Source organism: Bubalus kerabau, chromosome 10 (genome assembly GCF_029407905.1).
Source record: "Bubalus kerabau isolate K-KA32 ecotype Philippines breed swamp buffalo chromosome 10, PCC_UOA_SB_1v2, whole genome shotgun sequence".
NCBI classification, from domain to species: domain Eukaryota; kingdom Metazoa; phylum Chordata; class Mammalia; order Artiodactyla; family Bovidae; genus Bubalus; species Bubalus kerabau.
Genome location: NC_073633.1, coordinates 56591318 through 56619192, shown reverse-complemented (window position 1 = coordinate 56619192; position 27875 = coordinate 56591318). Strand labels below are relative to the sequence as shown.

The 27875-nt window shown below is 36.4% G+C and overlaps 1 protein-coding gene across 1 annotated transcript in view; it reads right to left on the bottom strand.

Moving 5' to 3' along the window:
* Nucleotides 1–148: 148 nt before the first annotated feature.
* The window catches only part of ADAM10 (ADAM metallopeptidase domain 10), a 144330-nt gene continuing 116603 nt past the window's right edge, over nt 149–27875 (bottom strand). The window contains exons 10-16 of the mRNA XM_055537822.1: nt 26710–26893; nt 19327–19477; nt 17116–17299; nt 16325–16433; nt 15654–15874; nt 4304–4430; nt 149–2397 (exon numbers count right to left, since the gene is read on the bottom strand). Of these exons, the coding sequence (XP_055393797.1) occupies nt 2303–2397; nt 4304–4430; nt 15654–15874; nt 16325–16433; nt 17116–17299; nt 19327–19477; nt 26710–26893 (1071 nt within the window). The 3' untranslated portion in view covers nt 149–2302. The remainder of the gene's footprint in view (nt 2398–4303; nt 4431–15653; nt 15875–16324; nt 16434–17115; nt 17300–19326; nt 19478–26709; nt 26894–27875) is intronic.

The window sequence follows — 27875 nt, the reverse complement described above, 5'->3', positions numbered from 1 at the left end:
CTAACTAAGAATAAAGATATCTATACTTGTGTGGGAAGAGGCAATTCCCTTTCTGCTTAACCATCTCTTTCATTTAGGAAGGAAAGGCTGCCTTGCGGAACGCTTCTTTTGATAGTTCTCAAAGTTCAAAGAGTATGAAACCTTCAAGTTGATTTCATCAAGTCTATTTATTAATGCATTTCAAGTTTCAAAAAACCTTACATCTTTGCACAATACTTTATTTTTTGCAATTTTAGTAAAAATTTCCAAAGTGAACAAAAAGATACTGTATAAAACACAGTGGACATTAAACTGACAGTAGTATTAGATCTCACTTGTCTCGATCCTCTTGTTTTACCACATCTTGATTTGGAGTGGAAAGAGTTCAGTGCACGTATCTCTTTTCAGAAAACATTTAACTTAGACTCAAAATAAAATAGGGCAGTTGTATACCTGCCAAAACCCTACCACAGGATAACATTTCAAGCAAAAAATGTACATGTTCAAAGTCTAGCACACTCAAGAAGTTACTAAGAACTCTGGCGGAGTAAAAGTCACCATTTTAGAAATGCAAACCCACTTCCAACCTTTGCACAGTCCAAAAACAAAGGCATTTAAATGATTTAAAAGCAATTACATACATATCTACCTACTTGTTTGTTTAGAATTATTTATAGTCTATCTGGGGTTTCATGTACAAAATTTGTCTCTAAATCATGTACAAAAAGCTGTATTTTGAAAAAAGTCACCACATACTGTACAAGTTTACAAGGAAGAGATCCCATTATTTTCTCTAGCATTTTTGGCCTTGCTGGCTTGCGTCACATTATGAGAATGATTGTGTAAACCTTATACTCTTAAGAAAAAAAAGGAAAAAAAAAAAAGCCAAACACAAATCATTTCAACTTTGCCTAAATTTGCCTCCTATGTGAAGCCAGGAAAATCATAGCTGTTTACTTCTAATTTAACATGATGTAGTTGGAAAACAAGCAATAAATATGTCACAAGCTTAAAGTTTTTTTTTGTAATGCCCCCTTCCATTCCTGCATAGCAATAAGCCCGTTAATACATTAAATGCTTTTGACTTCTTTCTTTAAAAAGCCAATTATTTACACCTGTTTAAAAAATAAATTTGGAATGGGACATTGTGCTGTTTCACCTTCATTGCTGATAAAATATCTTAGGGAAAAAAAGTGTCGGAAGGCCTATCTACAATTTTAACTACTAGTTGAGCAAATCACTCCTCTTTAGTGGTTACCAATGATCATGATATGCTGAAAACTCTGTTCAAATATCTTGATAAAACAGACACACAGCTTTTCTTTTCCATATCGGACAAAACCCAAAACATAATTAACATACAAAGAAGAGGCTGCAAATAAAAAGAATCATTTCATTGACCTAACTGCTACCAACATGAATAAAAATTTCACCTATCAATTCAAAAATGGAATTGAATTAGAAAGTTTAAAATAAGTAAGCAGAAATCAGACATTTACATAAAGAACTAAGTCTGAAGTAGTAGTATGCTGCATATGTCCAGTTTTCACAACACTTAACTGTGTTCTTCAGCGTCATCAATCCTGTGCTCTTAGCAGCCATTTGATAAAACAAAATGAATATCAGAACCAACTCCATCATGAGGAAAAGGTAAACTGATTCTCTTCTCATAACTGCCCATGTAAAGCATGACAGAATCCTGGACCACTGAATACCACCATTCTCTGTTATCCTGAGTATGTCAATTAACAGTAATTTTTCATTAAGAGCGGAAAAAATTTTATAATACAAAGAAACATCCATATTGCAATTTCTGTTTACAATTGCACACAGAAGTACAGTGTACGTAAGAAATAACATGTCTGCATATAACAAGGTATGTACATTGGCAAGTGATGTCTCCAATGTTGAGGTGGTCGAGCCTCCTAGCCTTGATTGGCAGTTGAAAAAAATATATATATATTTAAATTTGTGATAAAAGTTTATCGAGAGCCAAGTTTGCCTGCAAGTGAAGAAAATGCAGCAACGAAGAACAGGGACGGGGCACATAATAATATTCTAAGACTTTGTGCCATTAGGTTAAAAATATCTGTCTATAAGAAAATGGGGTTCCTTTTTTTTTCACATCCCACCCCCAAATTGGAATTTTCAGGCTTTAAAATTTAAGTAATTCCACCTGATCTGAGGAAATGATCTCTTGCCATTTTTTTTCTTCTACTGTTATTTGTGAGGGTTTCATTTGGGGATGATGATTTAATAGGTTTCTCTTTGGAGTGAAGTTTTCCCATTGTAGGCACTAGGAAGAACCAAGGCAAAAGCTGAGTTAACGTCTCATGTGTCCCATCTGATAACTCTCCCGGGGCCTCTGACGCTGGGGCTGTTGAATGGGCTGGGGAGGTCTTCTCCTCTTTAAAGTGCCTGTGGGTCACAAACAAAAGCAAAAGAGGTTTATCATGAGCTTTCCAATCTTTTAAAGACAAAGTTGCCATTTCAATAAAAAAAGAGGTTCTAGACCAGCTCTGTCCAAAACAAATACAGTATGAGCCGCATACATAATTTTCTATTTTCTGGTAGGCATAATGTAAAAAATAAAACAGAGACAGGTAAAATAATTTCAATAATATTTTCATTTCATTAACCCAATATAGCCAAAATATTAATAATTATTAATAAAATATTTCATCTTAAAAAGACTAATTCTTCAGAGTTTGACACTTAACCATCTGAGCCACCAGGGAAGCCAGAGTTTGGTAGGCATTTAATATTTACAATACATCTCAACTGAGACTCGCCACATTACAATTGCTAAAAAGCTACAACTATCAGATTAATATGGATTCTGAGGACAGACTGCATGAGGAAGAAACTGCTGGGTATCTTTGAGCAGATGACTTAAACTCTCTGAAGCTCAGATGATTAGTCTGTAAAACAGAGACAATTAACTAACTCATATAGTCTGTTGTGAAGATTATATGATAATTCATGTAAAAGTGCTCAACATCTTTTGTGAGGGTTCAATAAATAGCAGTTAAGAGCTGGCATTTTCTTAAAATGAAATTAAGTAAAAGAATTTTCATTGAATGAGAATAATGTAGTCTCATTCAATAAAATGAACTGGTAGTGTAGTTAAAAAGTGTCACATGGCCCTTGGAAATCCCTAAGAAATTGACAAAAGTTCCTGACTGCTAAAGCAGTAATCTGAAAAGCAATGACATCGAAATCAAATTTCGTCTGCTTCCCTCCAAGATACTGTCCCAGCATGACTACTGAAGTCTCTTACCTTAAGATAGGGAACACAGGAGAACAACTGAGGGAAAATTTTAAGAAAGCCCTAGTTTTAAACTAATATAATTATGTAAAGTTTAAAAATAAAATAAAATTTAAAAAAAACAAACAAACAACTTTTATGTAGGGCAGCGGATTTGGCCTGAGGCAAGAGGCTTCAAGAGGCGAAGTGAGTGGGAGGCAGGAGAGGGAATCCTGGGATGGTGCCTGCCCTTGAACATACAAGAACAGAGTCCAAGGGTCCTGAAGAAAGGGTGGAAGGGACACCCAGCCTGGGGAGGAGGAGGGAGAAATAGGCAGGGCCTAAATAATCTGGTAAGTGGATTTCTTACCCTTCTCCAAATCCATGAAATGAAATGAAAAGTCACTCAGTCATGTTCAACTCTTTGCGACCCCATGGACTATACAGTCCATGGAATTCTCCAGGCCAGAATACTGGAGTGGGTAGCCTTTCCCTTCTCCAGGGTCTCTCATATAAAGGTCTTTCCCATCTCTCATCTCCTCCCAGCCCTGGCTCCCTGAGAGCTAAAGGATGGAGACAAAACCCTAGGAGTTGTTTTCAGAGATGGAGAATAACTACAGTTGTTTGGTAACTGAAGCCTCTACCCTAAGACTCTCCCACAGACTGGAATCTGTATGTCCCCACAAGAGAAATCTGTATTTTTCCCTAGGGAAAATAAGTTTATGTGCCAGAATATATTTCAGGAGCGTGAACACAAAACCCATAACTGAAGCATAGCTATTAGAAAGACCAATCATTTAAAAGCAGTCTATCATAATAAAACCAAAAAGGGAAGATTTTACTATTTTTTTTTTAAAAAAGGATATATTAGCATTGAATCAGCAGCCATAAGCTAGCCTGCATTGATTGGGGGGGGGGGGGGGAACCACTTAAAAATAAACTAAATAATCCATCTAGTAATCCATTCTCAAGGAGAAAGTACTATAAATCAACTACTAAAGACTCCTTTAAAATTCAGTTCTACTTGCTGAATGGTTCTGAGTAATAAAAACATATACCTTGCTCAAATTGTCTTACCTGGAAGAGGTTTAGGAGGAGGCAACTTTGGATTACTACTTGGAGTGTGTACACTGCATATCTTAATAAAACCAGCCATTAACATGATCAGGGCAATTCCCATAAGTAACACTGCCCACCAGTAAGCCTAGAAATAAAAAGATTTTTCCAATGAAAAAAGTATAAAATATTTTAGAATATTTTGTATTATATAAAATATATAATAGGATATATTACATTTTAATTTTTAAACCACATTTGTTCATTGGGAGTTGATCGCTATCACATAAAAGCACATATATAAAAATTTCTTTAAATATAAAAAAGTACAAAGGAGGAAAGAAAAATCACCCATAATTTCACTTCCTAGAGGAAACCACTCAATCTTATTTTCATTTCAGTTACTCTCCAGTGACTTAGAAGATATATAGCTTGCTTTAAATTCTACTAGATTTTAAAAATATTCTTTAACCTATAAATTTTTCTAATCATCAAAGCTAAGTCTGAAATTCTATCGTTTTTGAGGCCCCTCTTTCCTGTTTCTCTATTTCATTAGGAACTCTAGTCTCAGACTACCATTATTAAATTATTTTTATACAATCTATCTTAGTTTTCATTATATATATATATATATATAAAACATATATATTCATTTATTTAAAGGTTAACTGCCTTCTTTAACATGAAAAGTGGAAGGATATACACATGCTTGAGGCAGGCAAAGTTTCTCTCTGAGAAGGTACTAAAATTTCACTTCCAACTTAAATCATATTAGATCAATTTGCCAAACAAAAAAACTTCAAAAATTACTGGCATAATTTATAGAAAAATCATGCTGCCATTCTTAATAAATCCTAAATCTATTTTGCAATTCAAAATATTCAAATTTTGTCTTAAGATAGCATATAATAAACACCATACAAAATAGTAACAATTAGAAAACTATGAACCTTATATTATTAAAATACATACATAGTTATTGCTAATTTTGCCAATAAAACTCACATTTAAGAAGAGTTTCTATGATCTAGGGCCTTACAACAAACAGGCTACTACTTCCAGACTGTTTTCTTTATCCAGTAGTGACAACACAATTAAAATAAAAGCTAAAAGAAAAATGAATGCTGTGGCGAAACAGCCCAAGCCACCCACTTTCCCCATGTGTGTAAAGCCATGTGTATAAATTTATACATACATATAAATTTGCTTAATTTTGAAAGACCCCCAAACTCACAGAAAAGTTCCAAGTACAATACAAAGAAGTTTTTAAAATCTAGAACCATTTAAGAGTAAGCTGCTTCCATGATGTCCTATTACACTTGAACAATTCAACATATAGTTCCTACAATCTATGGGTGTTTTTCCTAGATAATCACAATATAATCATCAAAATCAGGAAACTGGTATTGTTACATTAGTACCATTAAATCCTCAGACTGACTCATTCAAGTTTTGCCATTTGTCCCAATACCATCCAATTCAGACCCATGTTGCCTTTAGCAGCTGTGTTTCTTTAGTCTCCTGCAATCTGGAAATAATCCACAGTCTTTCCAGTTTATATAGCTTGGACACTTTTGAGGATTACAGATCAGTTATTTTGCATTGGAATGTCCCTCAATTTGGGTTTCTCAGATGTTTCTCCATTATTAGGTTCAGGTCACACATCTTTTAGTTAAGAGTATCTCAGAAATGATGCTTTATGATCATGTGACACACGACTTTGATCTCATTACTGAAGACGGTTTACTTGACAACTTCATCAAGGTGTAAACTGCCAACCTTTACCAAAAAGATACCCTTCTCTTTTGCAGTCAATGAGTATTTCATACAGACATAATTCAGAACTATGTAAATATTCTATTCCTTATAAAACTTACAATTTACTCATTTGTTCATTTGTTTATTCCCTCTTGGTTTCCTATTTTCCTGAATGGGTTACAATCCATTACTATCATTATTATATCTTTTGGGCCTGTCCTCACCATTCTCTGAGCACCGAAGCTGGCATGAGGAGTTCCAGATCTATCTTGTTCTTTCCCTGCCCCAGCCCTGCAATCAGCCATTTCTCCAAGGAGCCCCAGTTTCTCTTAGAACTGCCCTTCCTAAGCAGACAAATTTCCTCTCAACACTTACACTCTGACATCCCAAGCCAGTCACCCCTCCACAGGGCACACAGGGCACCCTGCCCTGTGCCAGGTTAGCTCCCCTCACCAGGCAGGTATGCCTTGCCTGCTTGGCATCACCTAATTGCCTTTAGGAATGAAGTGTTCAAAAAAGGAGAGAGTAAGGGGTGATGAGATTCAGCCTTCCTGCTGAGAGATTTGATCTTTCAAGAGATGCTATAAATCTGAATTTTTATATGAAATTTGTTTTTAAATGCTGACGAGTCATTCAGATTTCTAAAAACAACAAGTAGACCATACAAGGCACATGTGCTGGGTCGAATGTGGCTTGGGAACCAGAGTTTACAATCTACTTTTCAGAAGCCATTTTTTATATCCTCCTGAGAGTGCTACATAGTTTCCTAAATTTTTCTTTTGGTTTCTATAGAAAATAATTTTCAGAGGACTGCTCCTCCCTGTGAGTCTATAGGATAATATACCCTTTCCCTTGTTAAATAAATCTCCCATTGGATCCAGTTGTTCTTCCTGTTTTATTCATCCTCAAATAACGGACCTGCTATTTATCAAAAGGCAGGGTTTAAGTCCTGTTGTTAGTCTTTCAACTCGAGTGCAGGCTCATTCCTCTTTTCATTTCTGCCTACTGTCACATGCAGAACTATACACATAGCTTTTGTCCTATTCCAAGCATCCAGAGGCTTTTGAAATGTGGCATTTAATGCAGTAAGACATTCTTCGACCTTTCCTGTCTGCAACTCTGACACTCTGACCTAGTAAAAAACATTAGGAACCAAAATCACCAGCTTGTACTGCTATAAGCACTCTTTCTGTGGTATAACAGAGATCCGCAACCTTGGCTACCCATTAAATTACCTGGAAAGCTTTTAAAACTCAGTTACCCAAACTAAATCCCAGATTCTGATAGGGTGGGGGTAGATCCTGACATCAGCAATTTTGTTAAAGCTGCCCACATGATTCCATTATGTAGCCAAGACTGGGAACTACCTGTCTCTACCAAGGGTCAGCAAACTTTTTCTATAAAGGGCCAAACAATAAATATTTAGGCTTTGTGGGCCATATGATTCGGTCAAAACTATTCATATCTGCCACTGTAGTACAAAATCGATCATAGATAAGAAACAAACAGGTGAGTGTGGTTGTGTTCCAGGAAAACATTATTTACAATTCAATGTGCTGGTGTAGGGCCCAGGCAACTGCATTTTAAACGAACATGCCCGTGACCAGCATGCAGATGAGTGCTTCTTAGTGTAGACATGCAGGCACTGTGGGAAGGACCATTTTGAGCAATGCAGGGAGTCTAGCATACATGGCTCTCGTCCATCAAATGCCATCAGAGTCCCTCAGCTGCTCTGACAACTACTGTATATTTCCAAATATCCTCTGGAAAGGCAGTATCACTTCTAAATGTGATCCAATCCAAAGCACAAAGAGGCAAGGATCTTCCTACTACTTTCAGGCCGGTGAGCTAGGTCTGTTTCAGGAGACGCAACTTCCATTCCTGCTATTCATTATATTCTCCAACACATTTCCTTCCTTCTAGTCTTCGCTGCTGAAAACCATTCCACATGGTCATCAGTGTTACAGTTACTTAAAATATGGAATTAAGTCACTCCTCTATGTAAAACTTTTCTTCAAAAGCTTCCTACCAAAGATCTCCAAGATAAGTAAGTGGGAGACAGAAAAAAACAAAACCTATGCATACAATGAACTGCAGCCCAATATACATATAATTCTGCTTGTTTTTTAAAACTATATTTTCCTGTAAAAATACAGCTTCTGAAAAATATATAAGAAACTAATCTTGAGAAAACCAGGCACAAGGATAAAAAGAAGGCTTACTTTTCAATGTATTACTCTATCAATTAAAAAAAAAAAAAAGGATAATCAGACTTTTCAAAAGGAAAAAAGTGAAAAAAAATTATTTAAAATAGTTCATACTCTGGTTACTATTTCAGGTGCTCCTTCTTCATAAACCATCTACCTGTCCCTCTACTCCTACTAGCCCTTTAGAACTTAGCTTTGGCATCACTTCCATAAAGAAGCCTTCCCCAAATAGGTTCTCTAATTTCCTATGAAAATGATGCAGAACTGAAAATATGTTTCTATGTGCTTACCTTCTCTATCCTAAACTGGACTGACAGCTTTTTGAATTTATATTCTATAAACTCAGTACCTACTCTACCAAAAAGTATCCATTGGACTAGTTATTAACACGTGAATCATTACTCCAAATACTGACTTTTCAGAACACTTCTACCAGCTCATTTATTGTATCTAGATTTCCCACATATACAAATAAGGTAAAAGGCTCTTACAACACAGAACATAAAAAATTGTGGTTCAGTACCTCTTCTGATAACAGTTTTTCAGTACCTACATAATCTTACATAGAAACGCAAGTGGTATGGCAGTAAGAAAAGCAGAGTAGAAAGAGGAAGCTTGAATTTAATACTGGTTATACCTTTGCAGAAAAAAAGGTCAAAAGGACCAAGTCCCAGCTGAGATTTTTGAGACATTTGCAAAAATATGGCACCTAGGTCTCTGAGTATTTGCAGTCCCCTCTAGCATTGTTCCTGGTCTTCCTCTAAAATCTTCCAGGTAACTACATACTTCAAAAGCCCAAAGCTTGAGATGTTTTCATGAAAATAATAGTAGTTTTTCAGAAACTGAATATCACAATGGATAAAAGATAGTAAGAAAAAAACAAAGCAATAGTGCATTTGAGAATGTTAATAAATATAGCCACCTCTGGTAAAGTGAATTTTTTAAATGCTTCCTTTAAAACAGAATTATCAGAAAGCAGTTCAGTTCAGTTTAGTCACTCAGTCGTGTCAGACTCTTTGCGACCCCATGAATTGCAGCACGCCAGGCCTCTCTGTCCATCACCAACTCCCGGAGTTCACTCAGACTCACATCCATCGAGTCAGTGATGCCATCCAGCCATCTCATTCTCTGTCGTCCCCTTCTCCTCCTGCCCCCAACCCCTCCCAGCATCACAGTCTTTTCCAATGAGTCAACTCTTTGCATGAGGTGGCCAAAGTACTGGAGTTTCAGCTTTAGCATCATTCTTTCCAAAGAAATCCCAGGGCTGATCTCCTTCAGAATGGACTGGTTGGATCTCCTTGCAGTCCAAGGGACTCTCAAGAGTCTTCTCCAACACCACAGTTCAAAAGCATCAATTCTTCGGCGCTCAGCTTTCTTCACAGTCCAACTCTCACAACCATACATGACTACTGGAAAAACCATAGCCTTGACTAGACGGACCTTTGTTGGCAAAGTAATGTCTCTGCTTTTGAACATGCTATCTAGGTTGGTCATAACTTTCCTTCCAAGGAGTAAGCGTCTTTTAATTTCATGGCTGCAGTCACCATCTGCAGTGATTTTGGAGCCCAAAAATATAAAGTCTGACACTGCTTCCACTGTTTCCGCATCTATTTGCCATGAAGTGATGGGACCAGATGCCATGATCTTCATTTTCTGAATGTTGAGCTTTAAGCCAACTTTTTCACTCTCCACTTTCACTTTCATCAAGAGGCTTTTTAGTTCCTCTTCACTTTCTGCCATAAGGGTGGTGTCATCTGCATATGGGAAGTTACTGATATTTCTCCTGGCAATCTTGATTCCAGCTTGTGCTTCTTCCAGCCCAGCGTTTCTCATGATGTACTCTGCATATAAGTTAAATAAACAGGGTGACAATATACAGCCTTGACGTACTCCTTTTCCTATTTGGAACCAGTCTGTTGTTCCATGTCCAGTTCTAACTGTTGCTTCCTGACCTGCATACAAATTTCTCAAGAGGCAGATCAGGTGGTCTGGTATTCCCATCTCTTTCAGAATTTTCCACAGTTTCTTGTGATCCACACAGTCAAAGGCTTTGGCATAGTCAATAAAGCAGAAATAGATGTTTTTCTGGAACTCTCTTGCTTTTTCCATGATCCAGTGGATGTTGGCAATTTGATCTCTGGCTCCTCTGCCTTTTCTAAAACCAGCTTGAACATCTGGAAGTTCACGTATTGCTGAAGCCTGGCTTGGAGAATTTTGAGCATTACTTTACTAGTGTGTGAGATGAGTGCAATTGTGCGCTAGTTTGAGCATTCTTTGGCATTGCCTTTCTTTGGGGTTGGAATGAAAACTGACCTTTTCCAGTCCTGTGGCCACTGCTGAGTTTTCCAAATTTGCTGGCATATTGAGTGCAGCACTTTCACAGAAAGTAGTAAATGTTAAATTACATGTTTTCTATTTTATAGGTACTATAAAATCTGGGAAAAGAATACCAACAAGGCTAATAAATGCAAAATATGTGTTTCATTTCAAAAAAGGGATCGCGATTTGCCCACTTGTTAGGAGTTTAAAAGAGAACTGTCATTCATTAAATAAGCATTTAATGAGCGTAAATTATAAGCCAAGCTCTTGTCTTTCATAGATATAAGGGTGTTAAGTGAAACTTAAGAGACAAAGAGAAGACATCCAAAAGTTAAAAAAAAAAAAGCTTAGAAGGTAACAAAGTACTAAATCAAGTCTGAGAAAATAATCCTACAAAAGAAACAGACAGATGATGTTCAATACATCCACTTATATGGCCAAAAGAAAACAAAGTAGAAAAATGGAGTCAAAATGACAAAATAAGAGGCCAAAATTTACCAGTCTAATCTATTATATTCTAATTAGGATAGTTTTTTATTTAATAATCTAAATAAACAAAAAAGACCTCTAGGATAATAATAAAAAAAACAGGCTTCATCCAAAAAACTGTGAGGGGGAAAGAGCAAGACAAACAATTAAGTATCTTCAGACATAAGATAATCTGAACTGATTTTTAAGATCTCTAGAAAAAGTCAATCACAGAATCCTCTCAGTGCATTTCCAGTGTTAACAACGCTTACTCACAGCAAACTCACTCTAGACTTCCTGTGGGTCATAAGACCATGTGGGGCCCACAGTTCCTTGTCATGATACTGATTATGCCATCCTGCAGGGGCAGAAAGCTTCCCTTCTATCCTTCAGAAGATGCCATTGTCCAGACTCTGACTAAATGTTCTTTTATCCTTCAACCCCATGCACCACTCCTCACACCAATCTGCCAAACGGAAGGCAACTGGCTACTGATCTTCCTGTTACTTTAAACTCAGCTTTGGGCAAGCAGTTAAAATACCACTGAGTGAAATCCGAAAATATTTTATAACTTAAAATTACAATAATATGTACAATTTTTCTATTCCATATAAATCATGACATTCATTCATCTAGCAAATGTATACTGACTCCTTATCATATGCTAAATAAGCCCTGTGACAACAATGCATCTTTGTTGTTAAGGTTTCAATAGGGATGTCCCTGAGGCCTATTCTATCAGGCAATGAAGGACTCTAAAAGTCCACAACCACCTTCCACTTTCAACACAGCAGGATGACAAAGGAGAAAATTTCTGTTACAAGTCTCTTTAAAAGGAGTCATTATATTGCAGAGACTGTAAAAATGGTTCCCAAACTTTAGCATGCATCATCACCTACTGACTCAGCGGGTCCAGGTGGGACCTGATCATATTTGCATTTTTATCTAGTTCCCAGGTGATGCTGATGCTGCTGGTCAGGGGACTACACTTTTGACATCCATTAGTCTTGATCAGGCTTAGCAAACATTTCTTATCAAAGACCAGACAAATATTTTAGGCTTTGTGATGCCATGCAGTCTCTAAGTGCAAAAGCTGCCATAAGCAATATGTAACTGAATCAGTGTGGCCATGTTCTGATAAATCATTATTTATGGACACTGAAATATGAATTTCATGTAATTTTCAAATGAATATTATTCTCATTTTTTTCAACTACTTAAAAATGAAACCATTCTTAGCTTGTGAGCCATATAAAAATAGGCCCTGGGCTGAATTTGGCTCATGAGCCATAGTTTGCCAACCTCTGCTCTACATGAATGATTGGTTCTCAATTCCAGCTACTCATCAAAATTGAGTGCTGGGAGCTTTGAAATGACCCAAACACTTAGGCTCTGTTCCAAGAGATTATGATGTAACTGGTCTACGTTGTTAGATGATTCTCATGTACAACATGAATAAAAATCAGGTAAGTGTGGAAAACAAAGTTAAAAAGATTTCTTATTGCAGGATGTCTCACAATATTATCACAAATCTCCAAGATGGGAACCATAATATGCAATATTTTCCAGGTTCATTTGACAACCAAACACATAATGTTTTGAGAAACACATGGAAACACTGCTCTAAATCTTTCATAAAGAATACCATATACTTAATACTTAGGTTCATAAAATTACAGAAAAATAAGAAATTAATTCAAAAATGAGAAACACATTTGATGTTTGTCAAAAATAATAATGAAAAGATAAACTTCTGATAAATCTGAACAAATTAAAAAGAAAAAAGCCACCAACAGGCAATTATCTTAAAGTGTGGGGGAAACACACCAATAAAACTAAAAAAATCAAGGTCAAAGATGGTTTTCTACGTCAGATCTAACACAAAAGGTGCGGAAAATGTGAATTATGGAAGAAAACAAAAAAGAATTACCAATGCACCTATTTAAAGAAAAAGAGACAGTGATACAGGGTCTTAACAGATTTCCTGGTGAATTTTCTCCAACTTTTCATGAACTAGGTAACTCTCTGATAAATCTAAAGGATGTTTATCATTATCTCCTGGCCAGACACACAGTAGACATTCAGCCTACTTTATTCAAACGTTACTGTCAAGAACAACTTTTCCCCAGAAAAGAAAAAGTCTTTTTAACATAATTTTTTTGGTACCAGTAGCAGGCGGTAACTCATACCCTGAACTATTCAACTGTTAAGGTTCTTCCCACTCTACCTTCAAGAGGGAAAATGCCACCACAGGATACCATGGAAAGGAGACAAAAAAGCCACCAGGTATCAGTGGAAAGGAAAGTCAGTGAAACTAACTCATCATTCCTTTCATTGCTTCTTACACCACAGCAAACTAATAACCTACCTTACTAACTAGACGGACATACCTTATACATGATGAAAGACCAAAGCACAGCTATTAATATAACAAAACAAACTCTGCTATGCAACTGAACTCTACAAATAACACAAATATGACAAATAACTCATAAGAAACTGACTGTTGTTCATCTTACTGTTTGATCTGATTAATGCCCACAAATGCACCAACAGCCTAATGGTACTCAGGTATTACGGACCATGCTCTTCAAAAGGGTGGCATGTGGGTATCAACATTGCTATTCTATACTTACTTAAGGCAAACTTGCATAAACCTAGAAGTGCCTGATTAATCAGTTCCACAGCATAAGAAAAGACTTCACATTGCTAAAATCCATTGCAAGAAGCATTTCACAAAATCCTCAAAACTAAAATATGAAAAAAAGGTCTTAAAAACACTTTAACTAAAAAGATCATTTCTAGTAAACATTTTAAAATAGGAATAAATGAGTTTTTGAAATTCTAAATGAGTCAAAATTAGATACAATGGAGAAAAATGAAAAAAATATTTCTGGGTGACATGATTTACTGTCTAGAAAACCTAAAATATGCCTGAGTTTATGGCACAACATAAACTCAGCAGAACATAACCCTGAGATTCCAATTATCAGATTTTTTTTTTCTTTGAACATACTGCTTCCCATTGTAGACAAGTATACCAGATCTCAACTTTTTCTTATTAGAGATAATCAGAAAAAAAGAAAATAGGAACTAGATTCGATTTGAAAACAGGGAAATAAGTAAGGCGGCCAAGAAATGTAAGTTAGCTGAAATCATAGAACTGTCAAATGTGAGATGGGTGACCTGAATCCCTGTGTAATTCCAAGCCTATACTCAGTTCACTTTAGCACAGAGCCAGAAGGCATCTTTAGTTTAACAGATACTTTCTGAATACACTATACACCCAACACAGGGGTACAATAATGAATCACATACAATGTTTTAAGGAGACCCAATTATCTGGATTAAAACCTAGGTCTCCTAAATCCAACTTCAACAGTCCTCCCACTATTCATTCATTACACATCTAAAAATCACATATTCTAACAAGCAAAGTATTATTCTTCCTATATATAATAAACACCATTTTAATCCTAGAGATAATTCCAAAAGTCTTATTGTAGAGTTTTACTACAATAGTACCCAAAAGGACTGACAACCCAGACAGAGGGCTATTGTTGTGAGTGCTTTTAAGCCATCCTCATTTTTAAAAGTGTAAAAAATAATTTGGGAAGGGGGAGGAGTCAATTTCCAAAGCAGACTTATTCAGTTAAGGCACAGCACACTCTCAAACACATCACTTGCAAATTTCCTACTGTTACCTAAATGTAAACACTTAGAAATATTTAAATGACTTAAGTTAGTCATTCACAGTAATCTTTTTCAAAAATTTCAGGTAATTCAACATTTATACAACTGGGGGAAATGTGGCTTAAAAATAACATAGTTCACTAGATTTAAGCTGAATGAACATCCATAGTCATTAATAAATGTGCAAAAGGCTCTGTATCTGATCTTGCCCTGTTCAACATTTCCTATTATGGACAAGATGAAGATCCAGAAATTACACTGAAACATCAGAAAACATCTTCAGAAAATTTTTCATCTCTCCTGTTCAGCAAGGTAGAACCCAGAGCTGGCTATCTGTTATACTGAGACAAGGGAGAAGTATAAAAAGCAAGTAGGGCTTTCCAAAATCAACTTGAAGAAATTTTACGACAATTCTCTAATCATAATGGACCAAAGGTAGAGGTAATGCATCCAAGACATGAACCAGGGAGCAGAGTAAAACAGAATGACTCCCATCACCTACCAACCAAATCTATGAATGATACACATGTGAAGTGTGTTTCTGACTGCTTTAGAAGAAAATAAAGCTCAGGGCTATTTGAACTTTAAAACTCATTCTTCAGATAAAGTACAGCTGACCCTTGAAGGAGACAGGTTAATCATAGTTGGTCCACCACATCCATAGTTCCTTTATATCCATGGTTCCTCCATATCTGCAGATTTAACCAGCTTCAGATTGTGTACTAGTATCCTATTTACTAGTGAAAAATAGCCACCTGTCAGTGGATCCATGCAGTTCAAACCCATGTTGTTCAAGGGTCAACTATAATTCCAGTATAAACAGGAAATAAGTGATTTTCTAATAACACTGGTGACCTCTAACCAAGTAAAATTATGATCAAATCATTTTAAGATAAGGTTTCTTTAGAAATAAAAACTGTACTTACCACAATCCATTCAGCTATGTTTTCATAGAGCTCTGGACTGAAAATTGCTTTTTTAAGCCTCGCTAGAGGACCATCAGCATCTACTAATCTGCACCGCATGAAAACATCACAGTAGCCTCTAAAATCATTGCATGGGGATCCAGGTTGCAGGGTGATAGTTCGACCAAGGAAGTACTTGTTCCACTGCACAGACCCTGTACTGGCACAAGTTGATGGCTCCACTGTAAAAGAAGCGCCCAATATAAGCTGAAGACCAGACTCTCTATTGGGTTAGCTGGGAGAGAGAGAAACTGCCTAAAATCATCATGGTGACATGCTACATAGGCTTTCATTAGTTAGACTGGATAATACCCTTACTTAAATATCACAACATAAACAACTAGCAACTCTTTTGACTTAGAGCCTGCAATGGCTTAAGATCCTTCTAACAGTGTATATATTAATTATTGCAAAAACATTGGCAGGTTTCGTCTAGTTCATCATGTTAAAAACACTGTAGGGACCGCAAAACTGGAAACACAATGCTATGCTACATTTAAATATTTCTCAAGAGAATCAGTTCAGCTGGAAATTATCTGTCCCAACTGTATACCAAAGTTTAACACTTAACATTTAGGAGAAAATAAGGTTTTTCAAACAGATTTTATACTCGTGCATTTTCAAAGCCTTACTCTTCTTCATACAGCAGACATGGCATAATTCCTTATCATCTTTGCCATCAGAACTGGCACAGGTACACTCCTCCAAGCCATGTTTCTCACAGATAGAACCTGCACATTGCTGAAAGAAAAATAAAAGACCAATTATTTAATCCCTATACAGTCAAACTTCTTGTTCCCAGTAACAGACAGATGCCTCCAATGCTAAAATAATTAAGTAAAAATACAAGAGATGGTGGGAGCACAGATTATAATCAGAAATGGACCATATAAACACATCTTAAAAAGAGCAAGTGCAAATAAGATAGTAAATCTTAAAAAAATGGTAACAAAAATCTAGACAAAACAGAAACAGAGGTGATTAGATGAACATCAACTTTATGTTGGTTATTATGGCTCCTTTATAAGAAGAGAAAAATGAAAAGCTCCTCATGTAGAGGAAAGTGATTGTTTAGCCAAGAAAGCTTTAAAGGCTTCAAAGGCAGAGGAAATAATCAAGAGTCCTTTATTTACGGTACTAAAATATTAATTTATAAAACTTAAAAGCAGTACAAAGTTACATGCCTAGTTACATAACTATTTTTCTCTAGAGTATCAAACACACGCAGTAGAAAGTTGAAAGACAAGTCAATAACAAATTGAATGCCACCAGGCACTTATGCCACATAATGCAGTCACAGCTTTGTGGGGAAATAGATACAGATGCTGAAACTGGGACTGAGATGAATTACTTTAACTGTGAGGCTTTAAGTATTCTGAAAAAGATTTCATAAAATTAAATGAAAAACGAATCAAATGCTTACCCCATTAATGCACACTTGCGTATGCCTATTACAGTCTGTGAAGTTCGGTTTAGGATCAGAGGCTGGGCAGAGAGCTGTGATGCCATTACATATTCCTTCTTTTGCACAGTCTGAATCATCCCGACACTTTTCAGTTTTTGACTTGAATGCACAATATGCTGTACAACAGGGACCTTGACTTGGACTAAAAGAAGTACTGAGTTGAGTAAAGAAAATCACTAGGACATTTCCTATACAATAGATACAGTCTTAATTTTTAAATAATAATTATTATCTTTTAAATGTTAAGTATGTTACTGTTATACAACTCTTATTGGAACAAGAGGTTACTAAATTTTAACATTCTGATAGTCAGAGAAAAATGATGAAGAATTTTGTTTTTATAATGAAGGCATACTATATTCAGCATTCTTATTCTATTTGCCTTTAGTAAAAGGTTACAATGGAAAATGGGTTAAATACCAGGCAAGTCATCAGTTTTTCATAAATGTATTACACATTAGTCAATTTATCATTTTTTCTCACATTTACACATTAAAATCAAATTAGGATACACAGAACATCCATTTTAAAAGTACTGCACAAACAATATTCTATTGCTTATATTTATTACTACCAGAATCATTTGAGAAGTGAAATAAATTGTATGACACTAAGTTACAAGAATGTGTGGAATCCATATTACCTAAATATTTAAAACTAAAATTCTAAAAATACTTATGAAAGTCACATTTTTAATGTTACAAACTAAATAATATGTATTTTACTGAGCTGCTTATTTAACTTATATGCAGAGTACATCATGAGAAATGCTGGGCTGGAGGAAGCACAAGCTGGAATCAAGATTGCTGGGAGAAATACTAATAACCTCAGATACGCAGATGACACCACCCTTATGGCAGAAAGTGAAGAACTAAAGAGCCTCTTGATGAAAGTGAAAGAGGAGAGTAAAAAGTTGGCTTAAAAGCTCAACATTCAGAAAACTAAGATCACGGCATCCAATCCCATCACTTCATGGCAAATAGATGGGGAAACCATGGAAACAGTGAAAGACTTTATTTGGGGGGCTCTAAAATCCCTGCAGATGGTGACGGCAGCCATGAAATTAAAAGACGCCTACTCCTTGGAAGGAAAGTTATGACCAACCTAAACAGCATATTAAAAAGCAGAGACATTACTTTGTCAACAAAGATCCGTCTAGTCAAGGCTATGGTTTTTCCAGTGATCATGTATGGATGCGAGAGTTGGACTATAAAGAAAGCTGCGCACTGAAGAATTGATGCTTTTGAACTGTGGTGTTGGAGAAGACTCTTGAGAGTCCCTTGGACTGCAAGGAGGTCCAAACAGTCCATCCTAAAGGAGATCAGTCCCGGGTTTTATTTGGAAGGAAATGAAACATCATTCAACGGATGCTGAAGTTGAAACTCCAATATTTTGGGCACCTGATGCAAAGAGCTGACTCATTTGAAAAGACCCTGATGCTGGCAAAGATTGAGGGCCAGAGGAGAGGGGGACGACAGAGGGTGAGATGGCTGGATGGCATCACCGACTCAATGGACATGGGTTTGGGTGGACTCTGGGAGCTGGTGATGGACAGGGAGGCCTGGCGTGCTGTAGTTCATGGGGTGGCAAAGAGTCGGACTCGACTGAGCGACTGAACTGAACTGAGCATCCTTTGCATGTCTTTAACACCCACCACAAAAATTGTAATTATAAGTAGCTCAATCTGCCAGCAAAGGTGCACTAAATAATCCTATTCCAGAAAAATAAAACAAATAACAAAGTTCCAAAACCACATAATAGAGTTTCTTCTTTTTTAATCTGGTTTTAAATATGACATAACTACTTTCAGGCATCCCTGGTAACTCAGCTGGTAAAAAATAAGCTGGCAATGTAGGCAACGCCATTTCAATTCCTGGGTCAGGAAGATTCCCTGAAGAAGGGATAGGCTACCCACTCCAGTATTCATGGGTTTCCCTGGTGGCTCAGCTGATGAAGAATCCGCCTGCAATTTGGGAGACCTGGGTTTGATCCCTGGGTTGGGAGACCCACTGGAGAAGGGGAACAGCTACCCACTCCAGTATTCTAGCCTGGAGAATGGACTGTATAGTCCATGGGGTCGCAAAGAGTCAGACATGACTGAGCAACTTTCATGAACTACATTCAAGTGACTTCATAGGAACATTAACATTACTGGAATTAACAAGGCACCTGCACTGCTTTCCAGGTTTCAGCTTGCATTTTTTCCCCTCCGGCTGATTTGCATCGTAGCAGCACTCGTCTTTACACTGGTCACTATAACCACAATCACATTCTTCACCTTGTTCTACCATCCCATTTCCACAAATAGGTTGGCCAGATTCTGAAGAAAATGAATAAGACAAAGTTAGCACTGTATGCAACACTTATTTTATTTCAAATTCACAAACTCTTTAAAGCCTCATTTTAAAAAGGAGAAAGGAAAACTTTGAAGATTAAGAAAAGTAGAATAAACTAAGAATCCGGAAATTAGGAGATCTAATTGTAACAGTGGCTCAGTCACTAACTAGCAGTGTGGCCTTAGGCAAGTCACTTCCCACTCGGGGGCTTCAGTTTCTCAATCTGCGCAGTGAGGGAATTTGACCTGATGCTCCCTTCTAAAGTCCCTTCCAGAAGCGACAGTACTCTATTTAGGCCATGCCACACTGAGCTTTACTGAACAATGACTGTACTATTTATAGTACATAACTACAAAGTAAGTCAGTGCTTCATCAACCAGAAAAAAATCAAACCTTTTCTGTTAGAAAATTTCAAACATACAGAGAAGTAATAAAAAAGTAAGTACAATGAACTCCTATGAACCAATCACTTAGCTTTAACAACTATCAACAATATGCTGTAAACAACTGCATCTAACCTATTCATCTGCTCTTACAAATTCATCTACCAGGATGAATCTATAGAGAGTTTTTTTCTTTTTTAAATCTAACCATAATACCATTATCACTTCTAAAAAAAACTAACAATATGCTTAATAGCATCTAATAGCCAATCTATGTTCAATTTGCTTCAACTACCCCTTTACATCAGTTCATTTGAACCAAGTTTCACATACGCTTTCCCCAACCCCTCTCCCCATAGTTGCTTTTTATGCATCTTAAGTTCTTTTAACAGATAACAGATTCCCTCCTCTCTTGTTTTTACACTATTTGTTGTTAAAGAAATTGGGTCATTGTGTCCTATGGAATTTTCTACATTCTATTTGGCTGACTGTATCCTAGTCAACTAGTAATTTTTTTAATGTACATTAGTTTTGATTGTCAGCTAGACCAAACTCCTTAAGGGAAGAACCATGTATTATTTATATCTTTTGTATTTCCACAGAGTCTAACATTAATGGGTCAAATCTTGGTTCATTAAGGTTAGACTATCTGGTCTAAGCATAGTGAGTAATTTCAGAAAGACTTTCTGGGTCTTTTTTTATAGTTCTTTGATTTTGTTAGTGAAGTTTAAAATTGGAACAAGAATGCTACTCTTAATAAGAACATAAAAATCACAGAACTTCAGCATCTGCAGAGAAATGAAAAGAATCAAATGTCTTCATTTTAGAGAAAAGAAAACTAACTTTTAGAGAGTTTGGGACTTGCTGGAAACCATATGCCCCAGTATGGGCACAACACAAGACTAAATCAAGGTCTCCTAGATCTAAAGTCTGGTGCTCTTTCTGCTACACCAAATCAGGGTGGGCAACAGTTGTAGCACAGACTTCAAACTGAAAGCTGAGTAAGTGGAAGGGAACATACCTCAAGCACAGGAACCCAAAACAAGGTTACTATAGAATCCTTAGCTTTATATTCAGAAATTTCATTCTTATCCTTGGCCACATCAAACATTAAAGGAAATTTTAGGGCTAACTGAAGCTCCATCCCTCTCTCTCTCTCTTTTTTTTTTTTGGCCATGTGGGGACCTTAGCTCCCCAACCAGGGACTAAACCTGGGCCACAGCAGTGAAAGCGCTGAGTCTTAACCATTGGACTGCCAGGGAATTTCTCCTTTCCTTCACTTTATACTATCTCTTTTGTTTTCTAAAACTAGAAGCATGCACATGCACATATATATTAAGTCAATAATAATGATTTTTCTAAAGTTCAGCAATAATCATCTTACAATTCATGTGACACGTAATTTAGGAGAAAAGTAAAAATTGAAAAACTCAGAAAAACCACACATGCAATATTCATTACACATTAGTTTGTGTCTCATACAGAAACGATACTTCAAATCAGCTATTTGCTAACGACTTAAATACAGGGGAAAACATGTTGCTCAAAATGCAAAAATTGTAACAGGTACATATTTCATTGTAATTTAAGAAACAAATTTCTTTCCCATAATACTAAAAAGCAATATGCTCATTTTTTCTATCTTATGGTAAATATTATTTATTTATTCAGGTATTTTTTTAATTGAAGTAGTTATTTTACAATATTGTGTTAGTTTCAAGTGTACAACAAAATGATTCAGTTATACATATAGGTATAAAAGTGACAGTGTTAAAAAAAAAGTGACAGTGTTAGTTGCTCAGTCACGCTAGACTTTGTAACCGCATGGACTGCAGCCTGCCAGGCTCCTCTGTCCATGGAATTCCCCAGGCAAGAGTACTGGAGTCTCCTGCGTTGCAGGCAGATTCTTTACCAACTGAGTCACCAGGGAAGATCATATGTATGTGTCTGTGTGTGTGTGTGTATGTATTTATTTTTCAGAATCTTTTCCATTATATGTTAACACAAGATATTAAGTATAGCTTCCTGTGCTACACAGGAGATCCTTGTTGTTTACCTATTTTGTATAGAGTACATACATGTTAATCTCAAGCCTCTAATTTGTCTCCCCCTCACCACTTGTTCTTGCTATCCCTTTTGGTAACTCTAAGTTTGTTTTCTATGTCTGTAAGTCTATTTCAACCTTATAAATAAGTTCATTTGTATTCTTTTTTTAGATTCCACATATAAGTAATATCATATGATACTGGTCTTTCTTTGACATCTGTCCATACTGGGAAGGTACAGTAATCAAAATAGGAGGGTGCTGGCACAAAAATAACACACACAGATCAATGGAACAGTACAGAAAGCCCAAAAATAAACCTATGCACTTATGGTCAATTAATCTATGACAAAGGAGGCAAGAATATACAATGGAGAAAAGATGGTCTCTTCAATAAGTGGTGCTGGAAAAACTGGACATCTACATGTAAAAGAAAGAAATTAGAAGATTCCATAACACATATACAAAAATAAAATGGATTAAAGATCTAAATATAAGACCAGATACTATAAAACTCCTAAAGGAAAACATTGGCAGAACACTCTTTGACATAAATTACAGCAGCATTTTTTTTTGGATCCATCTCCTGGAGCAATGGAATTAAAAACAAAAACAAACAAATGGACCTAATTAAACTTTAAAATCTTTTGCATAGCAAAGGGAACCATAAACAAAATGAAAAGACAACCTGCAGACTGGGAGAAAATATTTGCAGATGATGGTACCAACAAGGGTTTAATTTCTAAAATATACAAACAGGTCATGCAGCTCAATATCAAACGAACAACCAAATCAAAAACTAAGCAGAAGACCTAAATAGACATTTCACCAGCGAAGACATACAGATGGCCAACAGGTACATGAAAAGATGCTCAATATTGCTAATTATTGGGCTTCCCAGGTGGCTCAGTGGGTAAAGAATCCACCTTCAATTCGGGAAATGCAGGAGACTTGTGTTCGATCCCTGAGTGGGGAAGATTCCCTGGAGGAAGCATGGCAACCCAATCCAGTATTCTTGCCTGGAGAATCCCATGGACAGAGGAGCCTGGTGGCTTACATTTCTTCAGGTCACAAAGAGTCAGACGTGATTAAAGCAACTGAGCATGCACGCACATTTCTAATTATTAGAGAAATGCAAATCAAAACTACAATGAGGTATCACCTCACACCAGTCAGAATGGTCATTATTTAAAAGTCTACAAATACTAAATGTTGGAGAAGATGTGGAGAAAAAAGAAACTTACTACACTGTTGATGAAATGTAAATTGGTGCAGCCACTCTGGAGAACAGTATGTAGTTTCCTTCAAAAACTAAAACCACATAATCTTGTGATCCCACTGCTGGGCATGTATCTGGAGAAAACTCTCATTTGAAAAAATATATGCACCCCAATGTTCAAAGAAGCACTATTTACAACAGCCAAGACATAGAAGTAACCTAAATGTTCATGAATAGATGAATGGATAAAGAAGATGTGTGGTATACACACACACATACACACACAGGAATATTACTCAGACATAAAAAAAAGAATGAAATAATGCCATTTGCAGCAACATGGATAGACCTAGAAATCATCATATTTATTAAGTCAAGCCAGACAAATATGTTCATAATTTTTAAAGTCATTTTCAATCAGAAAGCTTATTGTAAAACTCTAGTTTACAAATGAAGAATCTAGATGTCACTTCTACCACTGAGAATATAACAACAAAAATGATAATATCAATGTAATTTTAATGTGCCCTTTCAAAAGAAAATGAAGGTTTTATAAGAAAAAGTCAATCAATAAAAGTAAAAACTGACTTTGATCTTCTTAAAATTTAAGTTTTGCTCTGGGAAAGACTGTGAAGAGAATGAAAAGACAAGCTACAGAGGAAGAAAATACATGCAGACCAATATGTGACAAGTGACTAGCAGCTGAACTAAATAAGAACCCTCAAAACTCAACAGAAAAGAAAAAACCTCAGTGGCCAAGAAACATGGACATTTGACCAAAGAAGATATACAGATGGCAAAAAACCACATGATATTCAATGTCATTAGTCATCATAAAAATACAAAGTAAAGCCACAATGAATTAACATTATACACATGTCACAGTGGATAAAATAAAAAATACCAAAAGCTGACAAGGATAGAGAGAAATTAGACGACTCATACACTGCTGGTGGGAATGTAAAATAGTACAGCCTTCTGAACAGTTTGGCAGTTTCTGCCAAAACATAAAAACATAAATAAAAACAAACAACTGCTATATTGATCCATCAGTTCAATTTGGAGGCATCTGAAACCTATATTCATATGAAAAGCCTGTTTATAGCTGCTTTATTCATAACAGCCCAAAGCTGAAGTTAACCCAAATATTCTTTAACAGAAAAATGGTTGAATGAACTGAGGCACACACATACTACCTGCAATAAAAAGGAACGAACTAATGACACAGGTAAAAATCTGGATTAATTTCTAAGCAATCATATCAAGTGAAAAACCCCCCAAAGTTACATATTGTATGATTCCATTTATCGAACATTTTTGAAGTGACAAAATTTTAGAAATGGAGAATGATTTAGTGGGGCAGGTGAAAGAGGCAGGAAGGAGGAGGTTGCTTTCTTTTTTTTTTAATGCCACACCATGTGGCATATGGGATCCTAGTTCCCCGACCAGGGATCAAACCCATGCCCCCTGCATTAGAAGCATGTGGTCCCAATCACTAGACGGCCAAAGTGAAAGTGTTAGTCACTCAGTCATGTCTGACTCTTCGTAACCCCATGGACTGTAGCCTGCCAGGCTCCTCTGAACATGGAATTCTCCAGGCAAGATTACTGGGGTGGGTAGCCATTCCCTTCTCCAGGGGATCTTCCTGACCCAGGGATTGAACCCAGCTCTCCTACATTGCAGGCAGATTCTTTACTGTCTGAGCCACCAGGGAAGTCCCAATGGAACTGTTCTTAATCATGGCTATGGTGATGGATACATAAACCTACACATGGTAAAACTGTATAGAACTAAACACAGAGATGACAATATGAAAAACTGGGGAAATCCAAACAAGATCTGTAGACTGTTTATCAATGTCAATATCCTTGTTGTATGCAACACTGTACTACACAGTTTTGCAAGATGTTACCATTGAAGGAAACTGAGTGAAGGAATATGGAATCTCCATTATTTCTTACAACTGCATGGGAACTTAAATTATCTCAATATAAATTTCAATTAAAAACAAAAGGGCATAGTGTTATATCAATTTTATGCCAAAACAAAAAATACAGCTAAAAAAACAAAAAGCCATGCTTATCTGGAAAACTTCTTCAGTTCTTTCTCCTTTGGTGCCATATCTGTGAGAGTGCTATTTATGTGCAATGTGAGCAGGCCTCATTGTTTACCCTGAAGTAACTTAAAATCTTATGAAACAGGAGAAGGATCCCCAAAAATGTAATACAAGGAGGGGTATTTAGAACATATTAAATGCCCCAAGAGAGGCAAAACAGATCAATGGATAGACAAAATGTAGTATATCCCTAAAACAGAGTATTATTCTGTCATAAAAATGAATGTCATTGGGATACATGCTATAGCTTGCATGAATCTTGGAAATACTATGCTAAGTGAAATACATCAGATAAAAAAGCATAATCCCACTAATATGAGGTTCCTAGAATAGGGAAAGTCGCAGAGACACAAAATAGAATAGAGGTTACTAGGAACTGGGGAGAGAGAGAAATAGAAGTTAACTGCTTAACAGTTACAGAATTTCTATTTGGGGTGATTTTAAAAGTTTGAAAATGGAAAAGCGGTGATGGTTGTACAAATGGTAAATGTACTTAATGCCAATGAATGGTACACTTAAAACTAGTTTAAATATAAACTCTATGTTATATATATTTTACCACAATAAGAAAAAAATTCATAGCAACTTTATTCATAATAGCCCAAACTTGAAAAGCCCAGGTGTTCATTCAACAGGAGAGAGGATAAGTAAACTGTGATAAATTCATATAATGTACTTCTACCCAGCCAAAAAAAAATGGTACAAAACACTAATAATGAACTTCAAAGTAGTATGATGGGTGAAAGCGGCCTTCCACCAAAGAATGCAAACTGTATGATTCCACTTATATGAAAACAAGCAAAATTTATCTATGGAGAAATAAATCCATTTATTATGGGACAGGTGCAGAGATTGGTGGGGAAAGGAAATGAGAGAACTTTCTCGGGTGATAGAAACGTTGTACATCTTGACAGGTGTTTAGGTTACACAGACAGACGTATTTGTCAAAGCTCATCAAATGGTAAAGTTGATTTGTGTATTTCACTTATGTAAAAAATATAGGCTAAAGGGCTTAGACTGAAGTATCCTGATATCCCAAATCCACTTTAAATTACAATAACAATAAAACATGGATTGAGAGATGAATAGATTGATACATATGTGATAAATATTAGTTGTTCGGTTGTGTCCAACTCTTTGCGACCCCATGGACTATATAGCCTGCCTGGCTCCTAGTCTGAACATGGAATTCTCCAGGCAAGAATACTGGAGTGGGTAGCCATTCCCTTCTCTAGGGGATCTTTCTGACCCAGGGATCAAACCTGGTCTCCTGCATTGCAGACAGGTTCTTTACCATCTGAGCCACCAGGGAAGGCCTCTATGTATTAAAGTGCTAACAACTGTAAAATATAAAGGTGGTAGTGGTGGATATACAGGTGTTTGCTATTTAATTCTTTCCAGTTTTCTGAATGTTTGAAAATACTCATATTAAAACGCTGGGAAAATATACATACCAACAAAACAGTTGTTTCTCTTCTTCTCAAGAACTTGACTTATATTTCTAATACTACAGAGTGAGAATTTATTGTTGTTAAGTTTGTCCCCAGATGTTGCTCTTGCATACATGATGTAATTGCCATTTTCTTTTTGTCCTAAATTCTTAGATTCTCCTGGAGTGCACTCTGTTCCAGAATCATGCTGTCAAAAAGAATATAAAGTTACATAAACAGGAAGTTAAATAGGGTTTTCAGGTCATCTGATTAGATGTAATTTTCTCGTCAGAAGAACAATGGAAGCTTGAGGACTCGCCTTTAGACTAGACCTTACCGTTATTTTAGTCTGTGAAAAGGAAAGATAATTTGCTCTTTTAGGGGCCACTGTCTTATAAAAAAGAAAAAAATCAGTGAAGGTCTAATTGCAATGGATACCTTTTTTTATTTTTTATTTTTAATTCACAGGAATCTTTGACACATTCTTCAATTACTTCTTTTAGTTGGGTTCCCAAAGGTAGAGTTACTGCATTAAAAGGTCAAACACTTTAAAGATGTTGATACATACTGCCAAACTGCCTGACAAAAGGGCCATATTAATTTACATTATATAGCAACATGGATCAAGATTTCAACAGGCAGAGATGGGAAGGAATTGGCTTCCTGGCAGAAGTAGACTTTTTTAAATGACTTAATTTGACAGGGAAGAGGAAATAACACAGGAAACATACTTAGCCCCAAATTATGGAAAACCCTATAAATACTAAGTTAAGGAAACTGTATTAGCAATATCAACAGGTATTGGATGTAGGGTTGTAAGCAGAAGTGACATGATCAGAATGACTAGAACTATATCTAGACAAGGGCTTCCCAGGTAGGCTAGTGGTAAAGAACCTGCGTGCCCAATGCAGGAGACATAAGAGACATAGGTTTGATCCCTGGGTTGGGAAGATCCCCTGGAGAAGGAAATGGCAACTCACTTCAGTATTCTTCCCTGGAAAATCCCATGGACAGAGAAGTCTGGTGGGCTATAGTCCATAGGGTCGCAAAGAGTCAGACACAACTGAAGTGACTTAACACGCACATACCTAGACAAAGATTAATCTGCTGAGAGTAAATACATTAAGACTTTCATACTGGGTGACAGGAACTCGCCTCTTGATTGCAATTTCCAACAATGTTTATAAACT